General features: G+C 37.4%; 1 protein-coding gene across 1 annotated transcript in view; it reads left to right on the top strand.

The window, feature by feature from the left end:
* GRIA1 (glutamate ionotropic receptor AMPA type subunit 1) overlaps positions 1-11,145 on the top strand; it is a 112,944-nt gene extending 101,799 nt beyond the window's left edge. The window contains 2 exon segments of the mRNA XM_032211041.1: positions 5,248-5,382; positions 8,141-11,145. Of these exon segments, the coding sequence (XP_032066932.1) occupies positions 5,248-5,382; positions 8,141-8,332 (327 nt within the window). The 3' untranslated portion in view covers positions 8,333-11,145.
* Positions 11,146-12,520: the final 1,375 nt, after the last annotated feature.

Here is a 12,520-nt window from a genome sequence, read left to right on the forward strand (position 1 = left end):
CATGATTTGTGTAGTAGATGCCTCCCTCCCTCCCCTACCCCAACACTAGTCAACAGATATTCAACATAAAATATAAGGAAGGCAAAGTTTAACCATCCATGAACAAATATTAATACCGAAATAGGCAACTTATTAAAATATTAAAAACTACAAGAGTTCAATATTCTAATTACGAAGATATGAATATTAAATTGCATTAAGAACTATAAGTTTTCCTTGTCATTTTTTCTGACATTCAGCTAATCCCTAGAGCCCCAAACTGGGTCAAGCTGCAATCAAAAAAATGAAAGAAACCTTCAGTGAAAGAGCTTTGATGTAGGCAGACACAGATTTTGTGCTTCTCATTCTGTCTTGCTCCATCTCTTGTCAATTTCTTTGTTAGCTGTTTTCTCCCAAATGATGAGTTTAATCCCTGACAGACCATTAAATGTCTACATACAAACAGTATTCCTACTTTCTTTTTCCCAGCTGACTTCTTTTAGTCTATTTCTACCTTCCACCTTGAATAGAACACAATTCCCTTTCCCTTCCTATTGTTTGCTCTGTATAAGGTAATTCATGCTACTTGCCCTCTGCCTGCTTTAAAATCTATGATTGTGTACAAAACCCAGTCAGATGCCTTCTAGAGCTGGATTACCTATAAAAGTGCATTGGCTTCATAGTATATAAATACTGTCAGGTACATACGTATTTTTCCCTCTAAGAATTGCTATGTCATTTGATCAAAGAGAAAATGCTTTAGAAATATTGCAAAGGAAAGGGGATTTTTAAGAAACATTATAAAATGCATATTCTAATATTATAAGTGATAAGGAAACCAAAATATATGTGTCTGTCTGCATGTCTGTGGATGTCCCATCTTTCATCTGCAGCTTTGCCATCTTCCTGCATCACAATTAAATCCCAGCAAAAGTCTTTTCTTAGATCATCAGTTTGTTTTGCAGTAGTTATGGTACTGTTTCTACTAAGGAGGAATTTTGCCTTTGAGAAATTGGAGAATGAATCTTTCTTCTAGAGAATGTGAAAGAAATTATCCATCCAATTTCTCAGCACATAAATAGCATAGAGAATTTCAAAAGTCTATTTGTTCCTAGCTTTAATATATAATTTATTTCTTCCATTGGTTGTCAGTCCAGTTTCACACTAGTATAACAAGTAGTGTTCTGTACAGTGCTTGACACCATCATTCAGCATTTCACAGAAGTAGACTTCTTGCCCACATTGCTAGTACGGCATGCCCAGAGGGAATCAGCCTGATCTCTAAAGGATTCTACCTAACTGAGCATCAAGAGCTTACTCTCGCCAAATCTATGACTATAAACCCGTACCTAAATTCTGTTTTAGGAGATGGGGGAAGGGACGTCAAGGCAGGCCCCTGACTTGGGGGGGGGGTCCCACAGGACTTGATACTCTTGTCCCTCCTCTTTAAGATCTACATGAAGCCACTGGTAAGACCATTTATGAACAGGTATCATCAGTACACTGACCTCTCAAAGCAAACTGTTAAATTCTTGTCCCAGGATGATGTTGAGGTCTGGATGGGTGGAAACAGGCTTAAATTCAGTACTGACAAGACAGAATGGCTGAGTGTTTCTGATTTTTCTAGTACCATGGGTTTTGAGTTCTGAATGAGGTTGCAATCCACAAGATAGAATTGATTTGCAGTTTAGAGGTCCTTGAAGAGCAGTTAGCAGCTATGGCCAGGAGAGTGTTTATTCAGATTCATCTGGTGGGGCCTTAGAGTCCATTTTCATAGTCATTCATACCCTAGTTACTTCATGTCTGTCTTCCCTGTGTGTATTTTTTTCACATTAAATGCAATTACTATTCTTATATAATGTCCCATACAGATATAAATATCCCGTTGATATACCCTTCTTTCAGGAAGACAATTAGAAGTTTTATTATCACATCCCTTGCTTTATCAGTGTCATATAATTACTTCTACGGATATGTAGAAATGGGCACTTTTGAGAAATGGCTTTCTCAAATATTGATCCAGACGAAATCCCTTGGAACACAAAAGAATACACAGTTGGTGAATCACAAATAAAACCCCTAAAAACAACAGCTTTCCATGGCACACTGCTCAGAGTGGATCTAGGGCATTGGCCACAAGCATTCAAAATCTATGTCTATATCAAAGAGCAATGTTAAATGCCTCGGTCTTGTTCTCACTGATGCAAAAGGTGAAAGGAGACCCAGGAAACCTGAGCCTAAAGAACTATTTGTCATAAGACCCCATGAACAATGTTAGATCGGGTAAAGGAGGCACAAAAGGCTTCAGTAAACAACAGCTCTTTATTGCAAGTCAAGTAAACATCCGGCTGGAGAATGGTCGGGCAGCATCCCCTTTTAAAAGGATCTGTCAGACCTCTTGACCAATGAGATTCAATCCCTGTTCCCGCCGGAACAGAGGACCTTGGTGGAAACCTCTTACAGTCTGTCAGCCAGGGGAGGGAGGGAATATCTAACAAACAAGATGATGGATAAGCTGCCCCTGATTGAAGAGAAGCAAGCAAGGCCCAGTCACTATGGCAACGATGCTGGTGTTTCTCAAAGCCTGGGCTGGCTGCTTACTTTTTACCTGCCAGCCTTCCTCTTCCCTCCGATGTCACTCTCCCTCTGCAGGAGACAAGCTGTGACATTTAGACTCCCACTAATAAGCTGGCTGCATGATGGGCAGGCTCCTTGGGAAGGCATCTGTCACAAAGCACAAATGGCAGAGTTCTGCTGCTCCGCAACAGGCTTTTGATTCTCTTGTGCATTATTGTGTGGGATTGGTGCCTTTCCTTGTGCCCTATTGTTATTAATACTATTAAATCAGGGGTTGGGATTGAAACAGCAAGTAAGACCTTATAGAGTCAGGAAGGCAAAGTGCTAGGTCCTCGGCTTGCGACCGGCCTCACACCTCTTCAATAACTATGAATCTAACACAAAGCAAGCCACAGCAGCCAGGAATTACTTCCTTGCCTCTGCCATGTGTGCTTGTGACCCTGGTGCCAATTTCCAACCAGGAAAGACTGGTGACAGCAAGAAAATCATCAGTCTCCAAAGAATCTTGTTGCAATTAGAAATTACATCCTTCTACCAGAGAAAATGTGAGAGCTGAAAAGCTACAGGACGCATCAGAAGTGCTTTTCCAAAATAAATCTACATTGTGACATTATCTCTTTGCACTTGGCTCAATATCTTTCTCCAGGCAAGGTTCAACCGGCCTTGGGAAACCTATTTTGCATGCTATTCCTCCCCTGTTTTGTGGAATATTGTGAGATTGGGAATTTACAGGCACATGCTCTCTAAAAATGATTCTTGTTCAAGTCTGAATCTTTCTGCAGTTTGAATTAAGATTAACTTAGTCTATTTAAATACAACGTATATCAACATTTTGTGATAATATATCACTGACACCACACAATCCCATTTAAGGGGTTACAACACTTGTATTCAACTAAACCACTACCTCTCAGCCTTTAAAAACCTAAAAAACATGAGATTTGAATGAAATGTAAACACAAGTAATCTTGAAAGTCTCATTCATTCTTCACATTTTCCCTTGTCTATGTTCATCCGTGAGTGCATGTTTAATGTAAATATAAAATGAATGTTAATCTAATCCTTGAAAGTAGGTTTATTTTAAAATTATTAAAGTTTTTAACAAACAGTAAAAACTAACACTCACTAAAAATAGAAAAAGGAGAAAATTCTATTCTATAACGATTAAAATAGCAGCATTTTCCCACAGGAAGGTTTCTTAATCATTAATTTCAATATCTTATTTCAAAATCATTGCACCCTTAGTCCATTTGTAAGTTTCCAAAATCAACTTTCCAATCACTCTCTTTTGGCTTACTCAGGGGAAAACATGATTTTTTTAACTCCTGAAATTTGCATCTAAAACTTCTTTTGCTAAGGATTCAAGGAAACTCACCCAGTTTGTTTGCTGGAAATTTGCTGCTATGAAGATTCTTAATTTCTGAAAAGCAATTAACAATGCAATGCAGTACCTAGGTTAATAGCTCAAAACATAGTTTACTGAAGCCACCTATTGTGAGTTTGTTTTGTACTGGAGTTCTTTACCTCTATCTCAAAGTTATAAAGTTCTGATGAAAGTTGGTTAAACATGAATATGTCTAGAAAGAATAATGATAATATAAACATTGTAAACTAGGCATAACAAGTCACTTTTTACCAGAAATATAAATATATGAAAAATATCAGCACTGTGTTGCTGAGAATTCAGAAATACCTGCATTTCTCTGAAAAACATGCACATATGTGAAATCCTTCTGTGCTAGTTTTTAACTCTGAAAACTCCTTATAGGAATGCTTCTGTGACTTCAAATTTTTATAACATTGTTTTTTGTCTGCTCAAGCACTTTTTCTTAGATTTTCAGGTTAATCCCCAACAAAACAATCTCTCTTTTATGCATATAATAACAAGAGAGAACCAGTTTACGAAGTTATTATGGAGAGAAAAGATGTTTAAAATAAGCTTCTAATAAAAGTGTTTAATTGATGATTAACAATTCCCATTATTAATAAAACATTAAGTTTTAAAATGCACTATAACATACATGCAAAATCATTTCTCTATTAAAGGCAGAGGCAATGAAGGCAGAACCTCTTAGTGTCACAGTAATAGAATATTGAACAAAAGGCAAGCAACATGTTAGGATTAAAACAAGCAGTTTTGATTTGTTGCTTAGCAACAGAAATTGCGGGGGAAATAGTCAAAGAAGAGAAGAAGAGGCATTTCCAAGAGAGAGAATTATTTTAGGAGGGAAAGTGGAAACTAATCAATATTAGCTCAGAGTAGCTATCTTTTTATCAATAATTGAAGCAACATATGTTAGTTTTCTCCAGTCTCAGTGCCCATATATGGGAGTGCAATTCTTATCATCTCCAGATAATCTGAATGATCACAGTTCAGCATGACTGGGGAACAATGCCTTGGCAAAAGGTGATCAAGCAGTTAAGGGTGATAATTCCAGATGTCTTAGACATAATCATTTCCAAAGGTTGCAAACGCACTGAAACCTTTAATCAACTTTGTGTGTTTGGTGGGGTAAGCCTTTGTGTGTTTGGTGGGGTAAAAACCAAAGGAAATTGAGATGTCTTATGTGTTTTTAAAAATGGTGAACTCCCCAGTGTTATCAGGATAAGCATTCCTTTTGTGTTTGTCAAGATAAAGTATAACTTCATTCCTTCCTCCCCATCCCTTCTTCCTTTTCCTTTCTCTTGTAGGACAAAACAAGCGCTCTGAGTCTCAGCAACGTGGCCGGGGTTTTCTACATCCTCATCGGTGGTCTTGGACTAGCCATGCTGGTTGCCTTAATCGAGTTTTGTTACAAGTCCAGAAGTGAATCAAAACGGATGAAGGTGGCAACACATTCACAGGCCTTTCACACCTTTAGGATACCAGCCAGCCTCCTAATATGCTTTTAGAAATGGATCCAACCGGGATGGTGATTAGGATAGAAAGTCAATATTTTAGGGACAGCACTGACTTTTATCTGACTGATCTGTTTAGTGTTCAGCTGAGTGAGGCAGTTTACTGAAAATGACATGTGGCCAGGATTGTCAAATAGCTAGGGAGTAATGTTTTTAATTTGACAGTGATTCTGCAGGTTTCCTTACTCCAACAGGTCCTCATCAATCACAACAGTTAGTAAATTGTCTCACATTTTTTTAGTAAAATGGAAGAGGTCAAGGCTAATTGGGCTGGCCTTGGAAAGCATTTTCAGAGTCCATCCTTGGTTAATTAAGAACAGAATTTGATATCTACAAAAGGGAGAAAACCGTTTTATTCCAGCTTGGTACCTTTTAGGTTGCGATTGTCTACACTGATTAGAAATCACTTTTTGGGGTTCCAAGAAGATTCTGTCCCAATGCCAATTTTCAAATGCCAGAGAATAAACTAGGGACTATTTGTTTGCAAAGCATGCAGCTGGTCAATACAATACTATCTTTTCCCATCGTACAATTTGCTTTTAGTTGCTCCATGATACTGAGAATGCCCAAAGAAAAGTCTGCTTAGGAAAAATTCACAAATTTCAGATATGTGTTTTTTGCTGATATGTATAGCTCAGGTAGATAATCGTAAGAAGCCTTATCCTTCTTATGCAACTGTGAGGCAGTTACATACCTAAACTTGCTCAGGCTACTCTTAACACTGTCATATGAAGCATACCAGAAATGGGTTTCTCTTGGTTCGGCCCAGATCGGGCGAGCCAGTAGTGGTGGTTGTGGGAGGCTCCGCCCACCCACCCAGATGCTTTTGTGCATGTGTAGAAATGTTGCTTGCAAGCAAGCAAGCACAAGGATTTGAAACCCACCTCTGAAGCATACATAATCTTGACTTAAGTACCTCAAAACCAGCCAATTATAGTAGCTGTATACTTAATTACAACACTTTTTGCAAAAAGCTTGGAGATTTTATTTATTTATTAAATGTATACGCTGCCCATTTTACTGCCCAAGGCATAGCTTTATTTTAGATGTAATATTAATTCCTTTTCCTATGTGGAAAAAAATCTTACTTGGCAGAATCATAAAAATGTGTTGTTGATTTATATTTGTAAGAAGCATCAGGAGCAGTACAGCTTTTGCCCTCTTTCAGTTCAGATGTCTAGGAAATAATATGAATATTCAATCTGTGCCTTGCTTGTTGTAACTAATTTTAGTAAGTTCACTTTGGTTCTTAATATACATATTTTTAAAGAATACCATGAGGGGACTTTTCTTTTAGTGCAGCTTCCTTTCACCACTGAGTTTACAGAAATGAAGATCTTAATCATGAAATAAGACTTGTGCAAACCAATTTTGCAAATCTCTGGTAAATAGCAATAACCAACCTTCCTAACTGATATGCCACATATTTTCAGATGTCGTGTATCTATCTCGTTTGATGAAGAAAAGAATCCTAAATGACCATATCTGAGCCAAGCATTTTTCTGCCTAACATAGGCATGGAATCTAATCCTCAATAAACAAACCCTGAATTCAACCTTTGAATTCAGGGTTTGTTAAATCAGATAACCTGTTCCTTGCACCATTTGTATTTAGTTTCTCAGCTTATCTTTAGCTATTCTTCTGCCAATGACCAGCCCTTTTGATAATAACAATACATGCAAAACAGAAAGTTCTGAAAGTTTAATCTTTATATGATAATCAAAATGTCTTTGGAGATTCTGTCATTCAAATCATGGTTGTACCAAAAGTGCTTTTTCAAAAGAGAACTGGGCTTTCTTTCTTTTTGCTTGAAGATGTTATACTTCTCATCCAAGAAGCTTAAGAGCTGAAGAAGCTTCTTGGATGAGAAGTGAAATTATCTTCAAGCAAAAACAAAGTCCAGTTTCCTTTTGAAAAAACACCTTTGGTATAATAGTCAAAACTGATGACATATTTAAGATTCAGGAAGGCGGATGATATTAACAGTATTAAACAATTAACAAAGTAATTATTTGTTCATTAAGGGTGGAACCTGATACTATCCCATGATAACAAGAATTTGGAGAAACTCATTTTCAGAAAAGAATTGGCAGAAGGGAGAGAACTTGATTCCCCACTCATGAATACCAATTCTTAACACTTCCTTCCAGTGTTGGAACCTGATCAAGAAAGAGAAATGAAAACTTATTGGGTTATTTGTTCTTTTTTTTTTCAGGCAAGAATTAGGAGTTAAGAAAATAATGAAATCCTATTATGCCCACTGATTTTTCATTTTAATAATAAAAAACACATCCATATTAGTGTTATATAAAAATAAATAAATGGGAATCTAAATTTCCAATCAGGCTGGCATCATTTCACTTGACCAAAAGAAACTTTAAATATGATGCAGTTAATAATTAATTAATGTGATTTTTCATTCACTTTCCAGATGAACTATTTTCCCTTAATTTGTAACTTACAATAAGCTTTCACAACCTGCTGACATTGCTGGAGATAAATACGACTATTAGTAGCAGTCAGGAGTATTTCCTGGATTACATAAACTGTATTTTGGAAGTAAATGAATTCAATATAGAAGTTATAAAACTGTACTGGAAAAGGAATTGAAGAAATTGTTTATATTATTATTGTCCAGACATTACCAAGGACAGGGGGGAGACCCCCCCTTGTTTCTCTTAAAAAGGGTTTTTGTTTGATCCCACAGCAATCAATCAATGAAGCCATACGGACATCAACCCTCCCCAGAGCATCTGCAGCAGGAACCAGCAGTGGAGAAAATGGACGGGTGGTGAGCCACGATTTTCCCCAAACCATGCAGGAGATTCCATGCATGGGTCACAACTCTGGGATGGCCCTGGGAGCAACGGGATTATAATTGTCCCTTGATGGATCTTCTGGATGAGACCAGGGTCTCCCTTGCCCCAGCAAGGGGCCAAAAGCAGACCATTCAAGAAGAGGGACAATGCAGTGGATCTTCTAGAAGAAAGCAGATCCATTTCCTTTGTTTTCTTTGTGTGTTTGTATGTGTCTGTTTATTTTGCAGTAAATCCACAGGCAGAAGAAAGTACAACCTGTACTGCAATAAGGAGAGGGCAACTGGACTGAACATAATTTGGAGATATCCCTGAGACACGGTTACAGAAACACTGAGGAAGACAGCGCCATTTTGTTTTTAACTTGGTTGTTAATAAGTTCTTAGTGTGTGCAATATATATTTTTATTACTAATTCCCGTGATGTCAAGGTAATATCAGCCCTGCCCTACTCAAAAGTTTTAAATCAGGTTTAGTTTGGGATGCAAACCATAAATGTCTACACTACTAACAGTGAAGGGGGGGGGAGGTCAGTTGGAGCAACAAAATGTGTTAAAATTGTTGCAATGAGCCTGAGTAGGGGTATTGAAGGAGTTCACCATTTCCCTGTCAAATGGGAAAAAGGACTTCTAGGACAGTTGAAAGAAAAGCCTAACTTGGAGAAAGAAATAGGAAAGTTTTTTTAAAAAATGAATTATGTTGCGTATTCAAATTTGCAAGATCCCAAGTATGTAGAGGTTAGTGCCACCTATATTGGCACTAATTGCCAATAATTAATTGGTGTTCTTGGAATTTGCATTTAATAGGCTATCACTTGGACAGATTACCAGGCAACCACCTAAGGTGAGGGCTATTTCCTATACATGGGGAAAACCAGGAAAATGTGTTTTTTTCTGTGTGTGTGCACACACACGTTTGTATGCATGTGCATGTGTACACACAAGCACATTTCCTTGTCTGCCTTCTCAAAAATGAATAGGCAAATAACAGCCATTTTCTCATTCTTGCACTTCTGTAAATGTTCCTTCCTGTGGCGATTTTTGAGTAGAGAACCCTGCATTGCCAATTAATGTTAAATATCCAAACTATTTTGAATACATTCAGCTTTTTGGTCTTTCTGGAATACATCTAAAGAATATCCCATGGAGTAACTGAGCTGCGTATATTTACTATGACATGAGAATAAATCCAGATTTCATTGAATAATGCCAACAAAGAAATGCATTCACCTAGATTCAGCCTTCCTCAATATTTGCAGCTGGTTCCATTAAAAAAAAACCTCAACTAAAATCAGATTCAGGAATCAAATCTTGGCCAGCAACCGCATCTGCAGAAAAGCCAACAGGTTGGTTTTCCAGCTCATCCATCTTCATGAATGAAAGTGGAACACTCAAAACATACCAGCTGGTACCTTGCTTCCTACTTGGTCTCTGATTCAAAACCCAAGCTTCCAATGAAATTCTGAAATTTACAGAGATGTCCAAAGCACTAGAAAGTGGACTTGTCAACAGTATTTCTCCCAGTCATGTGCATGCTAGCACACCCAATGAAATAAAAGCTCCAACATGAACATAAACTACTTGAGCAGAGCAAAACACTTTTCACTGACGAGAACTGTGTTAAAGAAGAGAATCTTCCACTTCATCCTTAGTCCAGAGGAGGCCCAGTCTTCTTACATTTCCCATCCTCATATATGCATTTGCTCATGACTGGATCATAACACCAGATTTTACAAGGGGCTAAACCTTTATCCAAGTGCCAGTGCAAACTCCACAGGGATTTGTAATATCTAAGACCTGCAGAAAACAATGTGCAAAACATAAGACTTGCATAGAATGGAGGAAAGATGGTCAAGGCTTCAACACAGGCTATAGACTAAAATGACTTCATGGTGGGGTTTGATATGACATGAGTTTGTTTTGTTTTTCACAAGTGTGACTAACAACTGGCTCTAAAACAAACATTCATATATCACATATGCTTATAAAGTGTAAGCAGCCACTGAAGTCTGATTTCTAGGAACTGATTTTACCATTCAACACTGTGTTGTTCCACCCACTTCCTCCATTCCTCTTAAGATGGCACTTTCATAAGACTGGCAATATGGAAAATGCAGATCCCCTTATGAGGGCACAGCATGCCTAATAGCTATTTCTTTCTGTCAGTGCCACTGGAAAGCTTTTGTCCCCATCACTTCATTCAGCTATCTGTCAAGACTCAGATCCCAGCATCTGATATTAACTCTTCAAGGTCTTGTTCTTGGTGTATTATTATTGTTATTATTTTACGTCTGTTTTTGATTATATTTTGAGTTTAATTCTGTGTATGTATTTATGGTGCACCAAATTCACCTAACCGAACCTGCTTTTTTGTTAAGAGAGCTTTTGAGTGTCAAGGACAATCTGATATTTCTGGTAGTTTCAAGAACTTTTAAAAGTTCCTGCAACTATCTTCCACCTTAAAACCTAATTTAAGAAGAGTGCAAGAATTTCTTTCTGTGTGGTCCAAAAAAAACAAAAAAGCCCCATGAAATTTAAAGAAATGCAAAGTCTTTGAAGCAGAACGTATCAGTGGCATGCCTAACAATTGTACCAGCCAGTTAAATGAATCTGTGGAAGGACAAAGGCTGTGGTAAAAGGACATAGATAATAGGACTCATCTTTAAAATGTTTTTTTTTTGATCAATGAAAGGGTGGGCGGAAAGAAAGAGTGATGCTGAAGAAGTTGAGAAATGTTAACTTGTAATATGTATTTTTACTACAGTTTTCTTAAATATAGAATAATGGGGATTGGGGAACCCTTAAAGACATTGACATTTTCTCAACAAGAATCCATATTTAACAGTTTTGGCTTTCATTAAATTTTTCTCTTTGGTACCTGGATATATATTTATTTTTTAGTTTAAGAGTTGCATTTGTTTTCATTCACCATTTTACTTGTCTTTTATTGATGTAAAAAGCAAACAAAGAAAAATTGCCTGGGCTTTTTTATAATATGAACTTGTTCTCCGTTTTTCTTCCCTAACCATGTTGTTTTGTCTCAAGACTGAATTAATGGAAGCAGAACAAAATATGTTGCAATTAGTGTTGGCAAACCTTTGCCAATACAGAAACCAAATCACATGTGAATATGTAAACCCTCTAAATTGTAAAAGAAAAAGTTCTCAATTCACAAAATATTGTCTTCCATATTTAGAAAGTGTCCTAAATAGTTAAATATGTATGGAGATTCTCAGTCATCCAGGTCATGTCCCAAATGTGCTTTTTCAAGAGGCAACTGGACTTTCTGGCTTTTCTTTGAAACTGGTTCATTTCTCATCCAAGAAGCTTCTTCAACTTTGACTGGATGGTGGGGAATGGAAGGATTTATACTCTTGCAGACAGCTGACCAAACAAATGACCAGCTGTTTACAAGGAGTATAAATCCTTCCATTCCCCACCATCCAGTCAGAGCTGAAGAAACTTCTTGGATGAGAAGTGAAACATCTTCAAAGAAAAACCAGAAAGTCTAATTACCTCTTGAAAAAGCACCTTTGGGATATTCTAAATCAGGGATGTCAAACTCATGGCCCGCGGGCCAGTCACGTCATGTGCTAGCCCTACCCAGTTTAGTGAAGGGTGAGAAAGTCTCAATATGTCACGTGACACTGCAATGACGACACGAGTTTGAAACCCCTGTTCTAAATGGTAGATACTGACCAAGTGATGCTACTTGAAACTCCAGGCTATAAAACTCAATCTGGTTTCATTTCATACTGAGTATACCTTTTGAAAATAGTTTAGGAGCTGATAGTTCTACTAAATTGTTGCCAGCAACTGATTTGAAATGGACCTTCAAGGTAAACACAAAAAAATTATATTCACTGGCCAGATTTTAAAAAGCTTTTTGACACAGTTACAATGAAGCAAATCAAATTACATCTTTCAATAGAAAACAGACTCTTAAAGCCCAATGGATGCAACTATAACTACTGTTGTCCATTCCTGACTTGGACATTTATTATTGTTTCTGTAATTCCCAAACCTCTCAACTGGCAATACTGGTAGTTCTTGCACGCCAATCGGCTGTATGATGTTAGATCATGCTAAACTGGAACCTTCTAAATATGTCTTGTGGTCATTGTGGCCTGAAGGTCTGGATGTTGGTTCCAGTTCATCTGGAAGGCTGTGTTTTCAGGAAGGCTATTCTAGCTGCATCACTAATTAAACTAGGTACATGTCAGTAAATAACCAACAATTTTTTGTGTGATTA

This window comes from Thamnophis elegans, chromosome 2 (assembly GCF_009769535.1).
Source record: "Thamnophis elegans isolate rThaEle1 chromosome 2, rThaEle1.pri, whole genome shotgun sequence".
Lineage (NCBI taxonomy): Eukaryota > Metazoa > Chordata > Lepidosauria > Squamata > Colubridae > Thamnophis > Thamnophis elegans.